The following is a 27,965-nucleotide window of genomic DNA, read 5'->3' on the forward strand; positions in this document are numbered from 1 at the left end:
TGTGTGTGTGTGTGTGTGTGTGTGTGTGTGTGTGTGTGTGTGCGTGTCCGTGTGTGTTTGTGTGGTTTGCGTGTGTGTGTGCGTGCGTGCACATGCACTTACTCTGCGGAGGAATAGAATGTGTTCGTTTCTCAGGGTCGACCACAGACGGTGGCAGTTAGACATGAACCTACGTAAGCCACATCCACCCCCCCCCCCCTTTCGTAGGAGCTTTGAATGGTCTTGATGGCAGAGGAAACTGAGAGTAGAGATCGAGAACAGGAGGCCTACTCTGTCTTTGTGATTTATACCTGTTCCGCCCGCGTTGGGTTCATTTGAGTCTAGTGTCGACGGCATGCTTCATTTGATACCCTCGGAATGGTACTCTGCTCATTTGAGGAGTCGTCATGAGGGACGCTGTTGGTACAACAGCAGTTCCTGTGTTCAGTATCGCTCGTGGCTCTCAGGCGGCTGGTGAAACACGGTCGTTTGGCAGAGGTGTTGGGTCAGGATGAGGGCTCTCATTTCCATACGGTGCTGATAATACACATCCTGTTTGATATTGAAACTCATATTACATTATATATATGTATATTACTATTCATTATTATTCATTATTATTCGTGTCATGTCTATAAAAGCTGCTGTAAGGGGCATTTTACAATTAAAGGAGAGAAAACCTCTCGTTTCAAAGGATGAGTATGACCTTTCTGTCCTTGAATTTTATTATTTTACTATTCATATCAGGTTTATTTGTCTGAAAACAAAGACTATACAATATTACCCCCCTTTTTTTTTGTCTCAAGATGAAACGGTTACGAGCCGAACTTATGGAAATTTCCAGTGCAATGTGGTTATTGGCCAGAGCTGGATTGCAGTAAAACCAGAATATTGTATCAGAGGGAGCCAGCTGGGTAGTCAGAGCAGATTATCATATGGGAGGGGATGAGCGAGGAGATGGGGAGGGGGGGGGACGGGGGGGGGGGGGGAGGGAGAGAGAGAGATGGAGGGGGAGAGAGCGAATATGTGAACATGTGAAATAGAGAAAGCCAGGGAGTGAGGGAGGATTGAGTAGCAAAGACTGAGCAGGCGGCAAGGGGGGAGGGGGAGAGGGGAAGGAGGAAGGGAGGAGGAGGAGGAGGTGGAGGAGGGGGGAGAAGGAGAGGAAACGGTAGGTAAAAAGCGAGGCTTCTACCCCTGGTCGCCGTGGGGTGATGGGGATCAACTGAAACCCCTTCGTCACAATCTCTCTTGCTTCACCTGTCAGAGGGGCGAGCGAGCAAGCAGTGTGAGCAGGGGAGGGAGAGAGGGAGAGTGGTGGGGGGGAGAGGGGGATAGGGAGAGGGGTGGGGGGAGTGGCAAAGCAGTGTGAGCAGTGGGGAGGAGAGGGTGATGGCGAGAGAAATGGTGGGGAGAGGGGGTGGGGGGGTGGGGCAGTGTGAGCAGTAGGGAGGAGAGAGAGAGAGCTGGATAGAGAGGGGGGAGGGGGAAAAGGGACTCTGTGAGGCCAGAGAGGAAGACTCTGAGGCTCCCCTCGTCTTAGATGTGTGGAGCCCCCCCCCCCACCTCTGCTCAAGACATCTGGCTCCACACTGATTGCTGGTATCTATAGACAGGAGCAGGAGCCACATACACACTGTCTGCGTCTTTTGGTTCTTCCACTGTCATCTGAAAATGTATTCTATAGTTTCTATCATTTTATAAAAAAATATTTAGTTTATTTGATATTCTTTTAATTATTTGCATTTTTAACTGTGCTCTTCTAGTGTTTTGCATATTTGAATGCATTATTTTAAGGATTTCTGTATGTCTATTTTTTTTTATTTAGTAATTTCTATTTCGTCTTGTATAGTACTCCTTAGCAAAGTGTGCAGGGCTGAAGCGGTCTGTGTGGTGTGTGTGTGTGTGTGTGTGTGTGTGTGTGTGTGCGAGAGGAGCAGCTCTGCCTGCGTACGCCTCCATGAGATAAGGGAACCTTGATAGTGAGAGTGTGTTGTGTCTAGCGAGTCATGTAGACAGGCTGTGACTGCAATCAGTGGGACGAGAGCCAGCCTCCCTGCCTGTGTGCTCCCAGCGCCCCCACTGGCTGCACGCTGTGCCAATCAAAGGCTGGTGGGCGGGGCCCGGGCCGACATGAGCGCTGATGTCACAGTCACATGGATGGTGGTGTGGTCGTGCTCCAAGCCTGGGAGACGGAGCTGTGTGTTGGCCAGCTGCTGCTGAGACAGCAGTGGAGGGCTTTTGCGCTGTTACGAGTGCATTCTTATGGACCCGGAGTTTAATGATGTATTTTGTGATTTCAGCTATGAAAGGTAAGGGCTACCAGGAAATAATACTACTTCATCAAATGCATGCTTGCCGATACTCGTGCACCCTGCAAAAGGTTTAGTGCTCAAGTAACAAGTACCGCTGCTCTCTTCGTAGACCCGCAACTCTTTCCATTCCAGCTGCACAGCAGGGGGGAGCCCATAGGGTTAAGGGGAAAGAGAGAGAGACATGGGGTGAGGGAGAGGGAGAGAGTGAGAGAGCGAGAGAGGGGGGGGGGAGAAACGGAGACAGGGACGGAGAGACTTAGCGACCGGGAGAGATCAAGTAAAGCAGAGTAGAAACAACAGTGTAGTATCAGGCTGTATTTAGAATGTATAACATGATGAAGCTGTGCTGGTTTCTCCATGAATGCATGTGTAACATGTCCCCCTTTGCCTGCACTTGCACACTGAACTGAGAGTTGTTTCATGTTTTACACAGATCATTTAGACCACAGATATGTATTTATGTATGGTGTGTATAATGGTACACATGCTTAATAATATTTGGCTTTTTGGAGGCATTTAATACTAGTGTGACTCCCTACTCGTGGTGCTCCAGAGAGCCGAGTGGGATTTTGCAGCGATATGGCTCCGAATGTAATCATAGCCCTGCACCCTCTTTAGCTGGGGAGCTGAAGTGCTTTGGGCATAGTTGCCAAAAAGAGAGAGTGTGTGTGTGTGTGTGTGTGTGTGTGTGTGTGTGTGTGTGTGTGTGTGTGTGTGTGTGTGTGTGTGTGTGTGTGTGTGTGTGTGTGTGTGCGAGACAGTGTGGAGGGTGTGTGTGTGTGTGTGTGTGTGTGTGCGAGACAGTGTGGAGGGTGTATGTGTGTGTGTGTGTGTGTGTGTGTGTGTGGTGCGAGACAGTGTGGAGGGTGTGTTGTGTGTGTGTGTGTGTGTGTGTGTGCGAGACAGTGTGGAGGGGGTTGGGGGGGCTGCAACGGGGGTCTCTATCTCTGCTCCTCTCTGCCCCCACACCATAATAATCCTGTTGTTCCAGTCCAAGGGACGGGCGAGTGGGGTAGGGGGGAGACGTGGGTAGGGGGTAAGGGGGGAGGGACGTGGGTAGGGGGTAAGGGGGGAGGGACGTGGGTAGGGGGTAAGGGGGGAGGCATGCAAGTTTGGGTAAGGGGGGGGGGGGGAGGCGTGTGCGTGGGGTAGGGGGGAACACGGGGTAAGGGGGGGAGGCATGTGCGTGGGCTAAGGGGGGAGGCGTGCGTGGCAGCGAGTGAGGACCTCCGCAGACACGCGAGGAGAGACCGTAGTGGAGAGAGTCTGGCAGAATAACCATATCTCTGGACTGATATACCGGTGCATGTGTGTGTGCGTTTGTGTTTTTGTGTTCCACTGACCTATTTTTTGGTCTTTTTTTCCGGGGGGGTAGTAGATGGTGGTGTAGGGGGGGTGTAGAGGACTTTACATGTCGGACTGAGAGCAGGACTCGGCCGTCCTTGTCGCTGAGATGTAGATCTGAAATGCTTAATCCCGGCTCTCCCATTCCACCCCCCTCCCCCCATAGACTCACACACACTCACACACACACTCACACACACTCACACACACACTCACACACACACTCATACACTCACATACTCCCACACACACTACCAACACACTCACACACTACCACCACCATAGTAGCAGAGCCACACATGCGCACACACTCATGCGTATAGACAGATAGTGCCTTCAAGTGCAACACACACATGTGCCCTCACACACGCGTCCACACAAATACACACACACACACACACACGCGTTTGTGTCTTGCACACATGCAGATTAATTGTTCCGTGACGTGAACGCACATGGAGAGGAATACCTCAACATATGTGACCATGAGGACATGTATGAAGCGTTCACGTGCACTGACCTCGAGGTTGGACAGCTGGCGTTGGGTCCTAACTGAGCTAGTTTTGCTTTTCATTTTGGTTCTCTTTTTCCGCCATTTATTTTGCTCTGATTCCTTGCTTTTTATTCATTTTATGATTGCAACACGAGTTAAACATGGATTTTTAAATAAATATCAAATTATTCTGTCAAATCTATTCTTCAAATAAGCGTTGTTTATACGTTAAAAACTATTCATAAAATGACTTATACAAATTACAATTTCCTTAAGTTTCTCCCATGATATTATGGCTCAGGTCTTTTATTGAAAATAATATATATTTGCAGTATTTCTATAGTTTATAGTTTATTTAGTTTATTTGTAATATTTAATGTTTTACGTTTAATAAATTGTAAAATGGGATGGAGCCCCATGTATTTTATAGGACACTCATTCTCCCTCATTTAACACAGATTAAATATGACTTAATATTACATTCTAACCTCATAAACATGTAATAATCTAAAACACATAAGGCTATCCGCATCGTCTTTTGTGTGTTATGCAACTAAAAGCACACACACAACAATATGAGAGGGCATCATTCTGCCTTTCAATGAGTGAACAAAACGAGTGAATGCCCCATAGCATTCCTCAACCTGAGTGGGATATGCTATATCCGTAATGGCCAGACATCTGACGATATATCCATCATGCAGAGTGTGACATTTGCGTTTACATTAATATATATTGTTATGAGGCATTCTGTCACCTTCCCCCCGTCCTGCCCACCGCTCTCAGTGTGTGTAGGGTACAGCCATGCACCACAGCACTGCCTCTCAGCTACCTAATTACCTGTAATAGAAACATCCCTCTCGTTACCACATGCAAATTCGCCAGCCTACTCAGCACAATTAAGGAGAAAATACCAATTACGTAACGGACGAAAGTCGTTTGATGTTTGAATAGATGGGAAAAGGTAGAAAATGTCATCGGAGCTGCAAAACATTCTAATTAACACTTCACTGGAAATACCGGTGGTGGGCGTGTGTAGTAGTCGCTGTTGAAATAGGGGTCCACACACACACACACACACACACACACACACAAACACACACACACACACACACACACACACACACACACACACACACACACACACACACACACACACACACACACACACACACACACACACACACACACACAGTGAAAAACAGTCACAACCACGCAGGAACACACACACACACACACAAGCCCACAAATGCACCCACACACATATACACCCATGCACACAGCACAGCCCCCTCAGTTCCCCAGTCCTGTTGCATGCAGACCTCACAGAAACACGTGATTCAGCCCAGGACTTGTGCAGCAGACTGTGAAAAAGATGTGCAGGGGCCTCGGCCGAGGTGAAGTCAGACTGCTTGTGATGGCTGCTTTAATGCGATGCAGAGAGGCGCTGTAAATATTTGCTGTAGCTGTGGTGTGTGTTGTCTCTTCCCATCAGCGGTGCACTGAAGGCCTCTCGACTGCGCGCGCTGCAGGCTCCGACACGTTACAGCAGAGGTTAACGAGATCGACTGTTATCCAGTTAGGGGTTTGAGCACATAACTAAGCCAATAGAAGGATGGCCGCCGATTAAGGTGAGGCAGAATATAGCACGAGTCACCTGCAGGGGCTTAAAAAAGAGTGGGAAGTGTTATTTAAAAATAAATAAATGAATGTTCCCTTGTCACCTTCACGGCTAAAAACGTTCTCCCTTGTGCTCTCTCTCCCTCCGTCTCTATTAACAGCTATTATAAATACATTATGAATTTTCTTGCGACACATTATGAAGAAGGATTCCTCGTCTTTACAACCCCCCACACACATGTATAGGCCCAGCGCATCCAGGAGCACATTACACATGATACCCAGGCGTCCACGGGGAGTGGGCACTCTGAAGGGACTCACGCTGGCTATAGGTTTATCTTGCTTGGGCCTGGCTGACGGGAGAGGACCCTGGGCAGGTTATTAAAGAGCGCGTGGCTTGCCAGTCTGGGCTCGGCGGCCCCGCTGAGAAGCACATCCTGGTTGCCAGGTTGTGTGTGGAGGGCCCTGCTTAATGAGATATTGACTGCCCATTGAGAGCATGGATTTTTGATTTGGCGGCAGAAAGATTGGGAGAGGGGGACAGGGGATGTGCACTGTGAAGGGAGAGAGGGAGGGAGGGAGAAAGAGAGGGGAGGGAAGATAGCCAGAGGGGAGGGCAGGAAGAGAAGAAAAGGGAGGAGGAGGATGGGAGGAGGAGGAGGAGGAGGAGGAGAAGGAGGTAGAGGAGAAGTAGAGGAGAGATGGAGGAAGCGGGAGGAAGAGGAGGGAGGGGAGGAGGAGGAGGAGAGGAGTGGTAGAAGAGATAGGGAGAAGCGGCGACGAGGAGAAAGGATTTGGCTGAAGTTAGAGAGAGCGGGAGAGAGCGAGCGAGGGGGAATGGTGGTTCTGGAGCGAGATGAAGGGGACCGAGAAGACGAGAGCAGAGGAAATGTGTCTGCTCTTCCTAACAAAGCCCTGAATGCGGTTCTATTTCCTCCTGCCAAAACTGAACACAGACCATAAGCAATGCGACGGGAAACCCACAAGTTTTATTAAGCTCCTGCCTTCGTCTTCACGTCTTTACCTGCACAAAGTGCGCCTGGCAACAACCAATTACCACGGCGACTCAAACAACTCTATTGAATCACAGTTATTGTGATTGCGCCGCTCACTATCCGTTCAGTTGTACGTATATAGAAATATATTTCGTTTTTCAATAAGACGGCCTTGTGGGGTAAAACACCTAGTGGGGGCTTAGTCAAATAGTCAAATTAAGGGTAATTTCCTATCCTCTACTTTCACTCAGCGTTTCAAGAGTCACTTATGGCCCCTTTGAAGTGTCTCTCTGTCACGCAGCATTTAGTGGCGTGGTAGAATAGCTCTCACACCCACACACACACACACACACACACACACGGCACACCTTTGATAATCATAAACCACAGCGCCATGAAGGGAGGAATGAAATAACTTTATTCTTTTATATTTGTATCTTAAGTAGCTACGGCTGTAGATGTCTGCTGACAAGGGGGGGGGGGTATTGGCAGCAGGGAAAATGATATATTCCAGTATGTTGATATGATACGAACAACATTTCTATTCCCTTTTATTCGAGGCAGTAATGATGTGATTGCTAATGATGAGAATAGTGTGATATAGTTGCGTATAATTGTGTGTAATTATAGCGGTTTTCAATTAGCTGTGTTGGCTCCCTTTGCTCTGCCATTTTGGGGCTTGGAAGTTAACAATGGTGTGTGTGATTGAAGTGCTTTTTTCCGGTTTGGTACTGGAGGAATCTTTCTTTTATTTGTTTCTTTTTTTTTTCACGTGAGCCTCTAGAGGCCTGTCCACCGTCTTTTTGAAGTTTCATCAAAGAGGAGATGATGGTGAAAAAGCATTATTGATTTTGCGTTTTGTCTTGACTCCAACACTGAGGACAATAACAAAAAGAGAAGGCAGAGAAGAGGAAAATAAAACATACAGGAGATATGTGTTTTCCTCCGAGCCAGAGGGGGAACCGAGACAGGGAGAGAGAGCGGCAGAGAGAGGTAGGAGGTGAGAAGGAGCTCCAGACAGCACTAATGCATCTCTCCCTCGAGTCTTTTGCTCAATCCTCCTACTTCCACCCTTCGCTTTTTTTTCTCCCCCCTCTGCTTTCGGCTCGCTCTCCTCCCATCATGCCGGAGTAAATAAAGCCCATTACTTTGAGCCCATGTCTTGGGACAAACTGGCTCTCTCTGTGAGCGCCGCGGCTCAGACAGGCATTCCTCCTCCTTCACCTCCTCCGTCAGGGCAGTCAGCGGCTCCTCCGCCACTAAACCAGCTTCTCCCCCGGCGCTGCCGCCGCCACCACCACCACCACCACCACCACCAACAACAACACCACCACCACCAACACCACCACCACCAGCTCCGCCAAACACGTCCCTATCTCTGGGCAGGGATCACATCTCAGCCTTTGCCACGCCAGAGAAGCATTGTTTCAGTGGGTTAGCTCCACCCTTCCACCGCCCCCTGCCCGGGCGTCTGTCCGTCAGAGGGTGGGGGGATCACAGTAGATCACAGCTTGTTATTCTCTGTTATTAATCTGATCCCGAGTGACAATAAGAGCGGGCCTCGCTGACAGCTGTTGACAGGTGTTAAGTGCCGTCGCTGCATACGGCGGCTTCAGCACTTTGCAAGTGCCTCTGGTACACTCTCCCTGTGCTGCAAAAGGTCGATTTTCTCTCTCTTTCTCCCGTTTAATATCATACATTTCCGTGATCTATTTTAGATAGAAGTCCTTTTGGCAGGCATGTCCATCTCCTCAGGGCCCAGAGTAGGCACAGGTCATCACATCAGCGTGTAACCACCGCTGTTAACACGGAGGATAACAGAATAGCTGAAGAGGAGGTAAGGGGTCAGAGGTCGCACGGTTGGGCCCGGCCTGCCGCTCGCTCCCTCCGCCGCTCCTCGGAGAGCGTCTGTGGCGTGCCGGGACCCCCCTGGCTCCGAGAACAAAGGATGAAAAATGAGCGCGCTCTGGAATTCTGATGAGACGAGGGAGAGGGCGGCGCGCACAAAGGTCATCACAACACGCGCCCTCTCTCTGCCCCCCCCCCCCCCCCCCCATGGAGGAGCGGAGTGAGAGGCGCGGGGCGTGATTACACGTCCCAGCAGAGGCCATTATGACGTGCTCCTCTTGTTCCAGGAACGGCTTCATTTACCCCTCGTCTGATCAGGCACCTGCGCCGACAGACAGACAGCAAACATCGGCGCCGCCAGCTGGAGCACTCCGGAGCACTAGGGGGTGCTCTGGAAAGAAAGTCAACTTTGTCAAAGTCGAGGCGTCGTGTCGGTGTCGGTGACGATAGTTGGCTAAAAAAACTGTTTTAACCCGCACCGGCACCCTGAGTGTGTGTGTTGTGTGTGTGTGTGTGTGGGGGTCAGAACACCTTGAAGGACGCCGTGGCGTGGTGCCGGCCACGCCACGGCGTCCTTCAAGGTGTTCTGACCCCCACACACACACACACAACACACACACTCAGGGTGCCGGTGAGCCTGTTGAAACAGGCTCACAGAGCGAGGCGAGACCCTGCACCAGGGCACCGCCACGGCAGTGAGAGAAGTGGAACGGAAGAGCGTTCTCATCATCATAAATAACAAAGCCTCTGCCGGCGCCGTCTACTTAGGATTGATATTTTATGCACATGCATTTGTTTGAAATAAGAGAAATGCTGCTTCAGTGCTAATTACGGAGATGAAAGGAGGGAGAATGTGCAAGGCAATGAACTTTGTTGGAAGTAGCGTAAGCCACTGGGCTAAGTCAGGGACACGGCGGCTCTTGTGTGAGGTCCATCCCTTAGATTTGTAATTGTTAGATATATTTATTAAACCTATTTCCATATTTGATCTACAAAAGAAAAAAAAGACAATGTCGGCGTCTTCTCACCCACCAAGACAAGCCCCCCGCTCTCTTATTAATATACAAAGTGTGGCGCTGCGAGCGTGGGGGGTGGGGGTCTGTGGGGGGGCTCCCAGACAATGTCTGTGGGTGTGCCCCAGCGGGAGCCGAGGGCCCGGCCCGCTGTGTGGAGGGGCCCTTGACCTGCCGGTGGAGAGCTCCCCCCCCTGGGCCTCGGCGGCGTCTTGATTGCTGATTAGGAGTTCTGTTCCCCATCGAGCTGAAGCGTTCTGCATGTGGGGCTCCGCCGCTCCCCGCGCCGCGGGCCTGATTAAGGGGCGAGGGGGGACGATGCTCCGCCGCTCCCAGCCGGCGCCGCCTCCGATCGGGACGCCCGCGCTCCTGTGAGGGATCCTGGGAGGCTGGAGTGGGGCTGGCAATCACATCCTCAACCGACTCCGCTTCCTCCGCTTTTTTTTTTTTCTACCGAACGGCGTTTTGGCGGGCGGTTTGGTTTCTTTTTGTTTTTGTTTCCCTCTTCTCTTCCCTTTCTGTTTGGCAGCGTTCTGTTCTTGTGCTGCTCCCCGGGGCTGGTGGTTTCTGGATGAGAGGTTTCCCCCGGTGCTGAGTACAGACCCTTGTCAGCCCGGTCCAGCCCGGCCCCCCTGCTCCACTGCAGCCTCGTCAGCAGAGACCTCGCCTCTCACCACCAGGATGGGCTCCTGATCACCCTCTTACTGGGGACCATTTGGTCCCCGGAATGAGATACATTCCCCTTAAACCCTTCACTCTCTCTTTCTCTCTCTCTCTGTCTCTCTTTCTCTCTCTCTTGCTCTCTCTCTCTCCCTCTCACTCACTTTCCTCTCCCTTGTATCGCTCCCCCTCTCCTCTTCTCTCTCTTTCTCTCTCTCACTCTCCCCCCCTCTCTCTCTGCATCCCCTCTCTGTTTTATCTCCCTCTCTCCGTCTGTTGCCTGTTTTCACAACTTCCAATATCTCAGCACACAGGACCTAAGCATCATCTAAATTGAAAGAAATAGCCTCCCCTACCCTGGTTTGAAGTTATTTGTTATTTTCATTCCAACAATGCAGTTCTGTTGTTTTTTGGTCACCCAGCTACCCATTAGATGTTTTCCCACCCATCGAGTGCTTGCATAATGTTTTGGGTGTTTTTCTTTTACAGAATAATTTGGGTGCAATTCAGAAGGCTGTCATCTCCGAGTCTTGATTCTGTCAATAATTGAAGGGGTAGCGGCAGGAAGGCCTGTTCTCGCTGCGCTGACGGCTGTTTTAATGGCTTTCATGTGTGACTATGGGCCACGCAGCCGGATTCTGCCCAACAAGAGTGTTCTCAATTATTATCAAAGCAGCACAGCCCACCGCTGTACTCCAAAGACTTTCCACTTGAAAACATCACCACAGCTTAGCTACAATCCTGCACCCAGCAACCCTTTGGTGTCTAAACTGAATCGATAAATAGCACACAGACGGTGTTATTTTGTGTAAATACTAGTATTGTTTTAAGCATTACAGTGAACTTTGTCACCGGCACCAACGTATTAAAAAAGGCTCTATTTACATGTGCAGGCACACAAAGCTTTATTTTTTCTCTGTATTTATCTTATTTGAACATATCTCAAGGTTTATTCAGCGTGTTCACTATCCACAGTGTACACACTGCCGACAGTGGAGTTGATAGCAGAGCTGGTAGTGACACTGTCATTCCCACGGAGAACTAATGGGCTTCTCTGTGCTTAGTTGTGTCAATAAAACATATTAAGGTGACAGACTGCTGTGATGAGAAAAGAGTGTGTGAGTGTGTGTGTGTGTGTGTGTGTGTGTGTGTGTGTGTGTGTGTGTGTGTGTGTGTGTGTGTGTGTGTGTGTGTGTGTGTGTGTGTGTGTGTGTGTGTGTGTGTGTGTGTGTGTGTGCGTGCGTGCGTGCGTGCGTGCGCATGTGTCCTTCTGTTCGTGTATTTGTGTGCGTGTATGTCTTTCTGTGCATGCATGCGTGCGTGCAAGCGCATGTGTGTGCGCGGGCGTGTTTGTGCCTGAGCATTTGTGTGTGTGTGTGTGTGTCATGCACGCTTGTGTTCCTGTTTGGTGTGTGTCTGTTTGTGCGCGCGCGCGCGTGTGTGTGCGTGCGCATGTTTGCTTGGGTTCGTGTGAGAGCCTAACCACACGGCGATGAAGTGGGGAAGATAAACTGGGGCTTCCCACAGCGGGCAGGGAGGAGGTTTTGGAGTTTCCTGTCGGTGGGTTTGTTTGTTTGCCTTCTTGGGCTTTTCATTGGGTGTGAGAGAGTGAGAGTCTTTATGGGAGGAAAGTCCAACCTCAGTTCTCAGGTTGCGAGGCTGTTTAAAACCTTTTGAAATCATTGCCATTATTTTGAAACACGATGTGAAGTGAGCAGGCTCTCTTGTGTAAGCGCCGCTGCTAACAAGGCTAAGTAAAATAGAAAAGCCTCAAAACTATTTACAACAAATAGTTATTTTGCATCATGTGCCTAATTTTTCGATTTATTGTGTTTGAACTCTTGTTTTGATCTTTGACATATTTCACGGGCAGTGATTGCACGGAGCAGGCATTCTTTGATGTAGGAATTGTCTGTTTTTTTTTTGTATTTTTTTTTCTCGAGTTGCAGGATTATTTTAATTTATACATAAGGGATTTGGGGTTTTATTTGTTTTTCTCAAGCTTGAGTAAGATTAAATAAACATCCCGAGCCATTGTACTCATTTATATGTTCTCATTAGCAAGCCCTGTGGTAAATAATAACACGAAACTGTACGTAACATGCGCTTAAAAAAACACAAGATAAGGTACTATTTTCTACTGTTACACAGTTTGAAAGTGTAAGGATGCTGTTTGATCAATTTCTCCTTCAGATGTTGCTCTGTGAAGATGTATTAACTACCATCTTGCCTTCACTAGAAGCTCAAAACATAGACACTTGCATGCATACACACGTCACCTAACATCATCAAACGTAACATCCAACCATTCTGATTTCAAACATTGAGTTTTGATTGTGCATTGATTGGTCACATGGAAAAGACAGACCTTATATATTAAAAAATAATAAATCAGTTAATTTAAGGATAACAGCCACTTGTGTCGTGTAATGTGTAGATTTAGGGTTTTTTAACCGTAGGTGTTTGGTATCTTCCTCTTGTTTTTCAGTTCTGCCAAACGAGAACGAAGAGGAATAACGTTTTCAGCTCTGTTCTTTTCCTGAAGAAAACAACAATGAAAGAAAAGGCCTTGTCAAGTTATCATTTAAAATCAATGTTTTCCACGGGCAACAGAAACGTGATGGCTTGGCTCTATCCGATTTATGTTCGTACCATAGATTTGATGGCACAATGGTGAATCCCTTGAGCCCCTCCACAAGAAACTACAATGATGAGAGGTTTATTTTTAAAGACTACAGAAAAAAATGCTTTCTGCAGATTAATTTCTGTCTATGGTTCCCATTGTGGGGGAAATAACAGCAACCAAATTGGGCTTAGTAGAATTAGTGGGTTTTCTGCATGAATCTCAAATCTATTCCTGGTCTGTGAGATTGTGTATAATGTGAGTGGTTGTCTCTCCCCCCAGTGTCATTGTGAGTGCATAGGAAGCGAGCGTACCGCCATTGTGAATGGATAGGAAGCGAGCGTACCGCCATTGTGAGTGCATAGGAAGCAAGCATACCACTATTGTGAGTGCAAAGGAAGCGAGCGTACCGCGATTGTGAGTGCATAGGAAGCAAGCGTACCGCCATTGTAAGTGCATAGGAAGCGAGCATACCACTATTGTGAGTGCATAGGAAGCGAGCCTACCACCATTGTGAGTGCATAGGAAGCAAGCGTACCGCCATTGTAAGTGCATAGGAAGCGAGCATACCGCCATTGTGAGTGCATAGGGAAGCGAGGGAACCGTCAGTGGGAGTGCATAGGAAGCGAACAAGCAAATCGTACACACGATTGGATTAGAGCCTCAAAACACGGTAATGAGGGCGCTTTGATTCCTTCAGTGACCTCGCTTGCGTTCCCTAAATACAATGTTGATGTGGTGGTGGGAGGGGGGGGGGGGGGGGGGGGGGGGGGGGGGGCGGTCCTCCAGGGGTGCAGAGGAGGGCAGACTGTTTGCTGAAGGTCATCGGGGGGATCACAACGTGTCATTAATAATTCCTGAAAGCAACGGACGTCTCCATCTGTTCGCCCGCTCCACTTCAAAGATGAAGCCAATTTCTTCAGGTTAGACCTCGCAGTGCCTCGGGGGCGAACGCGCTCTGAGAGGGCGCCGCTCGCTCTACCGTGAGCAGAACATTTGAAGACACGCTGGTCAGGTTATCTTACACATTAGCCTATTAGGAAGAGGAAGAAAGCGGAGAACGGCAAATCATTTACGAACAACCCACCCACACACACACACACACACACACACACACACACACACACACACACACACACACACACACACACACACACACACACACACACACACACACACACACACACACACACACACACACACACACACTTCGCTGTAGCGGTGCGGACTGCGAAGGCAAACGGGCGCTGCGTTTTGGAGGGTTGCGGAGGAAGCGAGGCGGTGTGTTTGGGGCGTTCCTAACGAGAGAGCCGCGGGGGGAGTACGACCTTTGCGGTGGCTCTCCACTTCTGCGCCGGTCCCTCCCAGACGACGAGCTCCTCTGCAGGGATGCAATTACTACTCTCTGTCACGTCTAGCCGGCTGGTGTGACAAGGTGCTACTAGAGAAATCATCAAAGCCTGATTTTAAATGAAGCATTTAATTATGTGAAAGGTGCAGTGTGTGTGTGTGTGTGTGTGTGTGTGTGTGTGTGTGTGTGTGTGTGTGTGTGTGTGTGTGTTAGTGCATGGGTATGCGTCTGTCCTTTCTGTGTGCCTGTTTGTGTGTGTTTTTTGGTCATGTGGAGTCAGATTTATTTGTCCCATGTGTGCAGACGTGTGTGTGTGTGTGTGTGTGTGTGTGTGTGTGTGTGTGTGTGTGTGTGTGTGTGTGTGTGTGTGTGTGTGTGTGTGTGTGTGTGTGTGTGTGTGTGTGTGTGTGTGTGTGTGTCACCGTGCAGCGCGCCCTGCCTCCCCCCTCTCCGTGGTGAGCCTGGGTAATGTTTAACCAGGTCTCGTTGTCGGGATCAGCGCTGCACCACTGTGCTGCTGTGCGGGCCGCTGCGCCGCGCCCCGGCCCTCCTGCGCTCCTGCAGGGCAGTAAATGAATGTTTGCGGGGCCGGGGCCCACGCTGACCGCGCGCCGCGGGCCCGGAGGGCGCGGCGGCGCTGGAAGAAATTGCGCCCGGCTGAGTGAAAGATGGCGGTGTGCGTGGAGCGTGCATGCACACAGCTGAGCCCTGTGACAGTAACCAGCGAGAGCCACGGCCCCCCGCTGTGCCCCCCCCCCTCCCCCTACCCTCTCTGTTGCCCGATGACGGATCTCTGCACGTGTTGTTTTGCACTAGCGGCGATGGGGCTAGCCGTCTAGCTAGCCATCTCCTCTGATTGGCTCTTAACCGACCACTGTGTGCCATCTGCTTTCACTCAATGTGACGCTTGACAACAGATGAAATTAAAACACACACGCGCGCACACACACACGCACGCACGCACGCACGCACACGCACACTCGTCTTGCATGCTACATCTCGTGCATTAAAGGGGTTGTTGTGGTTATTTGGTTTGACGGATCATTGTTTTGCCCTCCTCGTGTGTGATGTGCTGATGAAGCACCTGGCCCTCAGCTCAACCTCCACCACCATCATCATCATCATCATCATCATTCTGTACCACCCTGGGCCTGTGTACCGCAGTTTCAAACCGACCGGTCAGTCCGCTCAGATCAGCATCAGCTGCAAACTGCTTAGCGTGGACAATTTGAATTTCTTGTTGCTGCTGATTCACTACCCTTGTCAGAACCTTTCCGCTTGACTTGTGTCTGCGCCCGTGCGGGCTCTCCGCCCCCAACTCATAGGGTGATCTTATTGTTTTCTTATGCTTTGCTGTATTCATTCCCCAAAAACACTGTCTCTCAACCCTCCCTTCACATCCCTGTTTAATTCAGCTGAGCCCCCCCGGTTCGGTGTTAGCGTCGGCGACGGGCAGCGGGGGCAGCTCTCTGCCCGGAGGCTCTGAGAGCGATTGGGCCGGCTGCTGACAGCCTCTCCGAGCGGTCCGCCTCTCCGAGCGGTCCGCCTCACCGGGCGCTCGGCAGGTGAGAGGCAGGATGCGACCGCCGCCACCCCGGCCGCAGTATTGGTTGCCGCCTCAGATTAACACGATAAGGGAGCGAGCCGCTGACTGAGCCCGGGCTACATCCCCGGGAAGCCGAGCGGCTCGGGGTTCAAGGTTATCTGGACAAATCCACCTCCTGTTTCCATTCCTCCGCTCTCTTTCCCACCATCCGTCCCGCCATCCACGGCAAACCGGCAAATTAGCAATGCTGATGTCTGCGTGCGGGTCTGGGGAGGGAATCGCTGGTGAATCTTAATGACGTGTTTAAAATTTCCTTTCCGTCCAGGGAAGGTGATGCAAAACAAGCATTCTCTCCCTTCTCTTTCATTTTTGCGTTGTGCTTCCATTATGGCGGCGGTGGCGATGGGCCCTCACTGACTATTCAACAGGGTTAAATGGGCCAGGCTAAGTGGGCTGGCGCCCCTTCAATCAAGCTGTGCACAATGCCAAATAATAATGGGGATCGGTGTCATTATTCAATGAATATTAGCACGTAAGTGGTGCCATTCTATACAAGAGACTGAATCAGGCTTAACACGTTCCAATGATTGTTTACACAGTAGCCATTAGGACTGCTCTAAGTGGGTAGGCGGCCCTTCAATCTCGTCATGAGCCACCAAAATAATAGGAGCAATCTTCATTACACAATGCCGGAGACTGCCATGGAAATGGGCAGACTTATTACTCTATAATATCTGGGCAACTCAATCTCATCGTATTCAAATGGTGGTCATTAGTTCATGCAAAAATGTATTTATTTTTAAAGCTTTTAAATCTGTTTAGGTTACCCGTCTGTAAGGTATGACTTGGTCAGAGATGGCCTGATGGGAGGGTGATGATATGCTTGATGGTATGTTGGCCGCTAGTGGTGCTAGCCCTCCTTGGCTGGCCAGCGTGAGAGCATGTAGCGGACGGTAAGCCTTGGTCCAAAACATTATGCAGGGCTTGGATGTCCTCATTATGTAGCGAGGTCTTATCAGGGCCGGCCTCCTGCCAGGCTGCAGGAGAGATCCCCTCTGCTCTGCTATCCTGGTGCTCCCAAAACATGGGCCTTCATTAGCAGGGCTAAATATCCCCCGCTCTGCCTGCAATCTCTATCATTTCCCGCCTTGAGGCAATACGATAATTACCTGTTCTCATTTCCCCTCCTTCTGGCCAGCAGGGAAGTGTCCTGACTTGCATTAGTTTGCATGAAATATTATCAGAATATTGCACATTTCTCCATTCGGCAGCCTCTGACACAGGAGATGTGGCGTCGCGTGGGGCCGTGATTGACATGTGTCTGTCTCGCCGGCTCCTCCGAGACAGGGTGGCTTTGTTCGTTAGAGTTAGAGGAGGAAAATGTGATGGAAAGCGGAAGAAGTGTGTTGTGTGCATGAATGCTTTGTTTAACCTCGGTTTGGCTCTTTTTTTTTATCTGGGAAGTATTATTATGCATTACAATGCTCTTTGTTGCGTACTGTGTAGGTGAGGAGGAGCTGTCGCGTTTTTTGAATGTACAATCATCACTCGCTAGCTTGGCAATCATTAGCATAATAACAGACTTCTTCTTTTTTCCCCCTCATCACTCTATGAATTTGCTAGATAAGACGTGTGAAGGATAGTTTTTTAATATGTCCGTCAGGAATAGGCGGACATGTTAGGCGGTAATGGCCGTTTGGAGTGAAGGCGAGACAATCAAACACATAGTTAGCTCTGTGTAGTTAGCTCTAAGTGGCTAGTGCTACGTGTTCCGCTGGTGTGTTTCCAGAGCAGTCAGACAGCTCCGGCAGCGAGACCTCAGTGTGTGATAAGGCAGGGAAGGACAGGGTCTCCATGGCCAGTAGAGGTAGTGTGATGGATAAGATAAGGAGCTGAGCCTGGCTGATCCTGCCATTGCAGCTGAAAAGCTTCATTTTCACCCACACAGTCTATTCTCTGTCTGCCTAAAGGATAAACACATCAAGCATTCTCCAACTTTTGCTTTTGAGGTGTATATCCAAGAGTCTATATTATGAGGTATAGAGTTGTGCATTGTATTAAACAGAGAAAATGCCTCTCACTGTCACCCAAACATTACTTTTTTGTATATATATAGATAATGTTACTTATTGGGTGAATTATTAACTGGTATTTTAAGTATTAGCATCAGTTGAGTTGAAGCCAATTAACACATTAAACATGGGGAAATTAGAGATGCATGTATTGATTAACAGGCTTTAAACATTAGCATCACATGTGTGTGTCTGAACCCAGTGACTTCTGCAGCGTGGCTTTGGAGGGCAGCAATAATTTGGACTTGCTGCCATTTACTTTAATCTCCTGCGAAGGCTGGTTGCTGGTGGGGCTCAGCACTCTGATAGCCGCAGTGTTTCCCACACATTGACGAGACTATGGCGGCCCGCCATAGTCTAATTTCGGCCGCCATAGTCTCTGCGTGCACATGAATTATTATTATTATTAAAAAAAAAAAAAAAAAAAAAAATTTATTTTTTTTCTTTTGCTCAGGCGAAGTTTGAAGACATACACCCCCCCCCCCCCCCCCCCCCGTCAACAATCGCTCCATACCCCCCCCCCCCCCCCCCCCCCGTCAACAATCGCTCCATACCCCCCCCCCCCCCCCCCCCGGTCAACAATCGCTCCATACCCCCCGTACCCCGTCAACAATCAACAAACGCCCCATACCAGCCCCCTTCCCCCCCCCCCCCATAGTCTCCAAAATTTCTGTGGGAAACACTGTAGCCGCACAGCCCTAAACAGGTCTGTCAAGGGGATTGTGGGACTAGTCGTGTAAATTACAGGGAAAACCACACACAGCGAGAGCCCTGCTTTGTTAGACACCACAGAAGCTAATGCATATGAATTTATGAAACCAACCAGACCTACAAAAGGCCTATTTGTACGAAGTCCTTGATGGTTTTTGTGTATCGTCGTTCTTTGTTTGTTTGTGTGTTGTTCTTTAGGACATGATCCATGTAACGCAAGGGACCTCTCTCTAAACCAAGACCACATTGCTTGTATTCAAATCGTAGGTTTGGCCACATCCTACGAAAAAATGAGCCTTCCAAACTGAAAGAGTAATGCAGTCTGACCTGCAGCAGTCTGCGGCCGGCTCCAAAATGTTCATCTCAAAAACTCCCAAACACACACCAACAGGGCATCATCGTAACCGAGCAAAGTTTCATGTATCCTCCCTCCCCCTATTAGAGCATATCATAATAACAACCATAGTAATAGTCAATGTAATTACACCGAGTTACCAAAAAACAACACCTTAACGTGCGCTCCAGCGACGCACGCGTGCAGATATGATTACTAGTTGCGGTGCTCCGCGCAGCCCTGTGACAGCTGGGAAGTAATTAGAATAATCTTCTCCCTGCTAGTGATTTGGCCTCCGTGGCTGCAGCTTACACTCCAAATTGAAAATAAATTTATAGATAAATGCCATTTGCTGCTCGGGCAAATTATGCAGCTGCAAGTGGCAAGTTGTTGTTTGTTGTTTATTTTGGTAGTAAAATAGCAATCAGGGAGGGGGGGGTAGGGTAAACAAACAAAGCCGGGCTGACGAGTGCCGTCAGATTGATAATGATTCCCAAACCAGTGTTGGATGATACGGGTGATTATTGTGCAGTGCGCGCTACCCACCTCATCATGGTAATTATAGATACTATATCATTATTATATTGAGAGTGTTCACCACAAATCATCGAGATAATTGAAGCTTACCCCGGGATCGCAAAGTTCGCCATGCCTACGAATTACCGGGGAATTACAGCACGGGGGGGGGGAGAGTGGTGGGTGGTGGTGGTGGGGGGGGGTAGAACATGGTATAAACTCATCCATGGTGAATTGCCTGTGAAACAAATTATTTTAAATGGTTGGTTTAAGCTCTCTCCGTATTTCCTCCCATGTACACAGATGTGGAAGGGATGCACATGTCCTCTGGAACACAGACACAGATACCGCAGATTATAAAATGTTGTACGTACAGGCGGCTAAACGCTGCCGTGGACCGCGCTAAGAGGAGACTATATATACGAGGTGTATTGTTTTTCCCTGTTGATTCCGCTCAGGCTGGAGTTTAATTCCGGGCGAATGCCACGTTGATGAGGCGTAGGATGTGTCACGGAGCCGGCGTGTAAGCCTTTCATATGCAGAGTGGAGATAAGAGGCATCCATTTTATCACGCTGGCTGTCTCCCCGACACTTCGCTCATACGCAACGTGTTTGCGGCTCCAGAAACATGTCCATTTTAATGACACGGTCTGCGCTTGCTGGGCGGACGCCCTAAGCGTTGTCTTCCCCCGGCCCTAACCTTTGTTTCCGCCGGTTACCAACATCGGCTGCACGTCGCCACAATGGAGGCCCCCTGCTGCCACCTCCACTGCTATTTAACCAGCGAATCAAACAGCCGATTGTAAAAGTTAACTAGCTGTAACAGCCTATTGCTATGGTTAGCTAGCTGTAACGGTCTGCTGTAATGGACAACAAGCTGTAATAGCCTATTGTTATGGCTAGCTTGCTGCAACAGCCTATACTAATGGCTAGCTAGCTGTAATGGCCTGCTGTAATGGCCAGCTAGCTGCAATAGCCGGCTGTAATAGCAAATTAGCTGTAACGTCCTATTGTAATGGCTAGCTAGTGGTAAAAGCCAATTGTAATAAATAAATATTATAATAGCATATTGTACTAGCTAGTGGTATAGGCCAAATGTAATGGAAGAATAGTATAACGCTTATTGTAATAGCTAGTTGTAACAGCCAATTGCAATGGAAGACTAGCGTTGACAAGCTAATTGAAATAGCTTCTCTGCTCAATTATCCCAGCAGGGTTGATGAGGTGCTCTTTGTGTACAGAGGTAAACAGAGGGAAACACAGACAGAAATCCAGCATTCAGCACCCCCTAACGTGGTTTGTTTAGATTCATAAACATATCGTGTTTCCTTCGCTTGGCCAATGGAGCGTGAAGAGAGAGAGAGTGGTAATAATTAATCATGTTTACTCTGAGGATGTAATTTCAAACAGTTGCCAGCGTTAGTTACCATTCGTAAAACTCATAAAGAATAATCTTGTTGGCGCCCGAGTGTGCAGTTTGGCTTGTTTGGGCTGGAGAAGGGAGACGCTGCCAGACTGAAAGCATATTAGCAAGACAATAGTCATTGGCTTGGGCTGCCATTGTAGTGCGAAGGGTTTTGTTTTGTAAGAATTAAAGAGAGCAAGATTCTATTGTTTTGAAAAAGTTGGCAAACAGGGGAGTGATCTATCCCATTATGTTTTGGATATTCTTTGTCGGTATACATTCACAATTGTGAATTCAAAGTGATTGGAAGTATTCTTTTTTTCTAAACAAACTGTGAACAAAGTAAGAAGCCCTGCTTTACCCTCATGAACACAGTCAGTTATATCTAGCAGTGTTATTGACTTACTTAGAACTTTTTTCTACAATAAACCCCCATTTTCTTTGCAATTCCAGGTCTCGCTTTGCAAATATATTGTCAAGCTCGGCAGGTATTTCTTCTTTCACTTTATAGTACGGAGGTGAATATAGCAATACAGTAGATGTACTGTTTAATTTCAATATTAGATCATGAAACCAGCACACTTGGGGACAAGCCCATTCCCCTGAGCACTAGGACATTAAAGTTTACTTTCCAAAATAAAAGTGTATTTAGTATGTAGCTTAACGGTTCCAGGTTGAGTCATAACGCACTTACGCACGCCCGCCACACGCTCACTTTATCAAACCTAGAAGACGGTCAGACAGTTGCCTTTCAGAGCCCCTCTTTTATCTGGCATTATTTAGCAGATCAAAGACAGACTTACAGAACACAATTTCTCTTTCATGATTTTTGATGATTTTTTTCTTTTTTTGTATTAGTCATTTTAATATTTTTTTTATATCTGGTCACATTCTATTCAGTCACATTGTTGCACCGTACAAAAACAACCCGACGAAAAATGGAGGACATATTGGAGTTAAGCCATTACAGAAATTGCACATGAGCATGACTCATTGTGCTGCTGGGTATGATGGCTGTCCAGCCAGGCCTTTATGTGGCCCTCGTCGTGTCTTCAGGAACATCAACCCCTCACCACTCGTGTTACCTAACCCAGTGAAGGCAGAGTGGCCAGCATGTACCCAAGCCTACGTGGCCTAGGCCCGAGACTTCCTTCAGCAAAGAAATGATTCCCAACTGCGTTGGCTGAAGAAGGGCTACAAGATCTGTGTGTGTCCATGTAGATTACGTCATTTACTGACACCAGGCCACAGTCCACTGCCAGCTCACCATTGGTCACCATTTTTTTTTTCTTATGTAACAGTACTTTTCTGAGAGTTGCTTCGCAGAACATCTTACTCAAATTCTCGACTCTCCCCAGCGAAGACCTTTGGGTTTCCTTTGGAATTAAATGGCTGCATTCAATGAATACAGTTATAATTATTTTGGAAAGAGCAAAGGCTTTTTTTTCCCTAACTTAGCAGTAACATATTGGAAAAGGCACTGTTCCGTACTCTCAGCGCTGTTTGAAATGTAGTTAGCAGCTAGAAGGAAAGTCTCCATCAACCATTTAGTCTTCTCTTTTTTTGTAATTTCTCCCGGGTTCTCCTGGGTGATGAGGGGAAAAATAGTCAATCAGGCAAACTAATGTGAATGTGTGTTTTGTAATTTGCTCAAAGGGAATGTTAAATTGAAAAGGTTTTGAAACCTTTTAACACAGGGACACGCACACACTCCCCTCACACATGCACACAGAGATAGGAATACACACATCGATGCGTGCGTGAACCCACACACACACCCACAAATACATCCACACACCCACACCCACACACACACCAGTGCTGACAGTCAAGCTCCATTATTTGACGGCTGGAGAGGTTAAAAATAACCGTGCTCGCAGCAAATTAGACGTATCATTTGGCTTCTAAGTGAGAGATGATTCTGTGTGTGGATGCTCCTGCCACGCAGCGACACGGGGGCAATACATCAGGCCGTTTGCCTTGTCTTCCTCATAAACTCTGAATGGAATTGTAAACAGATGAAGCAATTTTACACGGAACGCATTCTCGCTCTCTCTCTCTCCCTCTCTCGCACAGCCTGTCCTATGCAGCATTCGCACGAGCAACCACCACAGACATCTACATTAATGTGCTGTACCCTCGACAGCCACACTACATAAATCACACTTTGACTGCCTGCAGGGTTATTGCTATCGCTCAAAGGCAATCCTCAGAGTATTTTGTATGTTACGGTCTTATCCGACCGTAAATCTGATGTTATTGCACCCGTGTGCGTATGTGTGTGTGTCTTTGTGTGTGTGTGTGTGTGTGTGTGTGTGTGTGTGTGTGTGTGTGTGTGTGTGTGTGTGTGTGTGTGTGTGTGTGTGTGTGTGTGTGTGTGTGTGTGTGTGTGTGTGTGTGTGTGTGTGTGTGTGTGTATGCAGGGTTTGGCGAGATTGGGATACGTCTGCTGTTTCTCATTGTCAGCAAACACATGTACCACAAACACACACGTTGACTTTCATAGTCTCTCTGTCTCTCTCTGTCTCTATGTCTGAATTGCACTTTGACTCAATCTCTTTTTCCCCCTCTCTCTTATCTCTCTCTCTCTCTCTCTCTCTCTCTCTCTCTCTCTCTCTCTCTCTCTCTCTCTCTCTCTCTCTCTCTCTCTCTCTCTCTCTCTCTCTCTCTCACCAGCGCACACACACACACACACAGGGTCACAGAGTCTGGTCTCTGTATTTCGGCGTGCTAATATAGGTGTGACTTGTACGATTGTATAAGGTGCCAGCTGCGGTGTGTTGTTACCTGTAAATGACAAACAGCACGATGGGTACAGAAACAATGCACAGAAGTATCGCTACCCACCGTAAAACAATAGAAGGCATGAGGGGATATGTTGTGTCTTGTCTCAGTTTGGTAATCTCTCCTGCTTTTGTTGGGGGGTGGGGGGGTTGAACAGCGCACTTGACAGCGTGTTTGTCGTGGAGTGCGGCTCTGACTGCACCCACACGGCCCTAGACCCCCGAACACACGTCTACCTGAGGCCTGAGTGTGTTTACTTTACGCAGTGCTCAGTCGGAACCTGAGCTAGTCAACACGACATGCTTTATCTCCTCCAGCTTAGCTGACACGTATCGATGTGGTGCGGGGATAAACACTGAGGATTGATGGAATTAAAACCCACCCTGTTGTTCCCACGCCGGGGCTGCCTGACAGCCCGCTGCACTCTTGTCTCTCATTAGAGGAAATAAATGCTGCAGGCATCCTCCCTGAAACTGTCAAGATTGTGCGCGTGGGTGAGTGTGTGTTTGTCTGTGTGTGTGTGTGTGTGTGTGTGTGTATGTGTGTGTGCATGCATTATTTTGCTTGTGTGTTGTGCGTGAGTAGGAGTATGTTTGTGCACAGGGGTGTGTGTGTGTGTGTGTGTGTGCGCGCGCGTGTGTGAGAACATGCACCATGCAGAGTTGTGGGCATGTAATTACATCGGACACGATGGCAAGACATCGATCGTCGAATAAATTATCAATTATCGCCCGTCAAAGCGACCAGCTAACAATCGCGAGGTGTAGCCGTGATCAATTATTTCGGAATGTCGAGATTCCTATCCCCCCCGCTACAATCCCCTCCTCTGTTCACGTGTGATGCATCTAAGCCACCAAAGAAATCGAATCTTCCCTCCACAAAAAGAGGAAGCCTTCCGCGTCTCACATGCTCAGCGGGCGCCCGGCCACGCATCTGAAATTCAGGAGGCTAATGTGAACTCTATATTTGGATTCCTCCGGAGTGGATTAGCGATTCTTTTCCGCAAACCCACGGGATCCTCGCAAGACATAAAAGAGGAGGCTGTTTGTATCCACGCTATACAAATAATTGCAGGTTTCAAATCGAGTGTAATTTCAAGCAGCCGCTATACGGGAGAGTGTGGGGCTTTGATGTAGAAATCCACAATTCACGGGGGATTAGCACCCCAAAGGTTAGCAGTTGCTAATTACAGGAGATTGGTTATACATATCTAACAAGGCAAGGAGACAGACTTAATAAATGCGAGGATTCATCAGAAACAAGGATGAGTGGCTTGTGATAAGAGGCTGGGGTTGAATGGGTGTGCATTGATACCCCGTAACGCCTTCTGCCGTCTCATTGTCTGCGAAAAAAAAAAAAAAAGTTCAGTTCTTATCAGATTTTCAAAATACTTTTTTTGAATGCTGAAAATGATACCATTTTTTTAATGGTATAAATTAAACCCCTCTCGTATTTTTTGCCCTGTGTCTCCTGCTGCACCAATGTCTTATTTTCAGTGCATTTGCTCGGAGCATTCGGAGCTGCATTACCATAATCCTTGGTTGCCTTCCACAAACCACCACTGGCTAAATGAATCTATTATTTTTGCCGAGAGCGTAAAAGATGCAAGGAAATGCAATGCGTTGGGAAACGAATGAAACTTGAGAAGCCACGTATTTTCCCTATTAGCAGTTGGCTGCCAAAATAACAGAGCACGTAGCCGCCCGCCGCTGAGATCCTCCGCTTACCCGGGACCTTTTATTAATCTCAGCTCGTCGGTGGCGGGCTTCACAACTTGCGTCATGCTCCGAACACGACTTGTTCCCGGCCCAAACGGCCTCTCGGTGAGAGCCGAGGCCCACTGTCCTCGCGCGCCGATCGCTGACCCCGCCGACCTTCTCCGGGCTCGCCTGCACCGTCAGGCCCGCCTGCACCGTCAGGCCCGCCTGCACCGTCAGGCCCGCCTGCACCGTCAGGCCCGCCTGCACCGTCAGGCCCACCTGCACCGTCAGGCCCGCCTGCACCATCAGGCCCGACCGCCGCTGCCCCGCCTCATGTGGGCCTAAATTAAACATCCCACCGAGCCAGGCAGCCTCTCTCTGCCTGCAGGAAATGCTTTCTCATCTCCTAATGAATGTGCCTGAGGGCGTCCCTCGGGGGTCTCCACTTCACCCCTCATTAGGCGGGGGGTGCTGCCTCCGCCTTCATGCTGGGGAGCAGCCTCCTGGAGATCATCCCCCACCCCAAAAAACCCTCCCCCACACCCCCACCACTGACTCCGTCTACAGCGTCCCACGCTCCCCCTGCCCTGCCCCGGACCGGTGAGCTACACTGGTCACACTAGCTCTCTCTCTCTGTCTCTCTCTCTCTGTCTCTGTCTCTGTCTCTCTCTCTGTCTCTCTCTGTCTCTCTCTGTCTCTCTCTCTGTCTCTCTGTCTCTGTCTCTGTCTCTCTCTGTCTCTCTCTCTCTCTCTCTCTCTCTTTCTCTCTCTCTCTCTCTCTCTCTGTCTCTGTCTCTGTCTCTCTCTGTCTCTGTCTCTGTCTCTGTCTCTGTCTCTGTCTCTGTCTCTCTCTGTCTCTGTCTCTCTCTCTCTCTCTCTCTCTTACCATCTATCTCTCTCTGTTTTCCTCTTGTCTCCCGTTATAATGTTCTCTATCTTTCTCTCACATTGTGTGATTCTTTCTCTCTTTCACGCTCTATATGCATATTGTTCTGTCGCATTTTCTGTCTCAATGTGTTTCTTGGTCTCTCTCTCCCTCCCTCTCTTCATCTGTCATCCTAGTCATATTCATTCATATTTCCTTTCCAAATTCCTCAGACACAGACTTTGTTTGTTTGCACTCTGTCCGGTGTCCGGCTGTAACCCTGTCGTCACGTCCAAACGATTCCTCTTACACCCTAATGTCATTTTAATGGCCTTGTTTGCTCTGCCGAGACTCTGATTTATCGCCCATAATGTCCAATTCAACTTCCAAGATGTCCCCTCCTCCCCTCATCCACTGTCTTTAGAAGCGGGGACCTGCGGGGCCCATTCCCTTCCCTCTTCTCTCTTGTTGCACTCATAATGAGGAACAGGTTAACAGAGTCGGCACATGGGAATCTCTGTGCTCTTTCTTCCCCGTCCCCGTCCTCGGAGCATGCTGTCTTCATTAAGTGTCCTGACAGGCGTGCCCACATCTGCTCCGGCTCCCAGGGCCAGAGCCCGGCCGCCGCGTGGCCGTGGCCCTGGGTCGCTGCAGGACGACGGGGAGGGGGGCGGCTGGCCACCGCAGCGTGGAGGAGCCCCAATACGTTCTGCTCCGGAGCGGACCCGCCGCCGCCGCTGTTGAGTCGCGTCGGGTTCGAATATGCCCCTGGTCCAGGAGGGGAATATTGGTCCCTTCCTGGTGCTAATGAAGCAACAAAGCGTGGACTATTCCTAGGTTCCATCCAGGCGGTATAGGGAGGGAGGGAGGGAGGGAGGGAGGGAGGGGATTTGCCGGGCTGTCAGCTGACTAAGAGCCTTTGCATGGAAAGAGAATGGGTCGAGCGAGCCAATTGTTATGCGAGGGCTTTTGGTGGTGATGGTGGTAAGAGTGGGTGGGGGGGGGGCTGGAGTGGGGGAGTTTATGCAATCATTAATCTTGGCATTTGTTTATTTGCTTTTGGGATTAAAGCGGGTCATTCACCAGTGGCCGTCGGAAAGGGTGTTTCACCCAGAGCTAGCCGTCACACCTGTGTTAGCATTGCATGCTAGCTGCTGGGGGAGTGTGTGCTCTGTGAATTGCACTGCCTAACCCTGCCTTGTTAGACCATAACTGTCCGCAGTATTTGCAGGCCTGTGAAAACACCATTGCATCTGTAAACTCTGTGTGTGAAGAGGACTCCATGCTACCCCGTCGTCCAAAAATGCCTTTCATGTGGTCCAGAGGAGAAACTCACAATAAATTGCGTAACATGTGTTAACAACATGACCTATGTACACAGTAGGTGTGTGTGTGCGTCATTGTGTGAGTTTGCCAGATGAGAACACTGCACATGCATATCTTTGGAGTTAATTATGATGGCCGGTATTAAATGGGAAATTACTTTGCGATGTTCTTGGCATGGGTGTATTGATTTTGATAAATGGGAGTGGATGCGCATGCATGCCGTTTCCATTCATCTCTAGCGCTCCATCAAGGCTTTTATACTGCCAGCAGGAGGAAATAAAATAAACATGATGTTATTTTTTTCTGAATTTCATCAAGTTATTATTGGACGTGGTAATCAAATGATTTCAGTGTAATCAGTTAGCACATCTAGTTAGGTTACAAGTTACAACTAAATGGTGTGTGATGGAGGTCTTCACAGCCACTTATTGAGATGCTAATAGCCAGGAGCGTTGTATATTGATT

General features: G+C 48.9%; 1 protein-coding gene across 2 annotated transcripts in view; it reads left to right on the forward strand.

Moving 5' to 3' along the window:
- roraa (RAR-related orphan receptor A, paralog a) overlaps nt 1-27,965 on the forward strand; it is a 186,711-nt gene that overhangs the window by 130,654 nt on the left and 28,092 nt on the right. The window contains exon 1 of one of the 2 annotated variants that reach the window (XM_056599753.1): nt 2,152-2,291. The exons of the other annotated variant lie outside the window; for it this stretch is intronic. Coding sequence (XP_056455728.1) covers nt 2,261-2,291 — 31 coding nt within the window. The 5' untranslated portion in view covers nt 2,152-2,260. Of the gene's footprint in view, nt 1-2,151; nt 2,292-27,965 lie in introns of those variants that run through there. 2 annotated transcript variants of the gene reach the window in all.

This window comes from Gadus chalcogrammus, chromosome 9 (assembly GCF_026213295.1).
Source record: "Gadus chalcogrammus isolate NIFS_2021 chromosome 9, NIFS_Gcha_1.0, whole genome shotgun sequence".
NCBI classification, from domain to species: Eukaryota; Metazoa; Chordata; class Actinopteri; order Gadiformes; family Gadidae; genus Gadus; species Gadus chalcogrammus.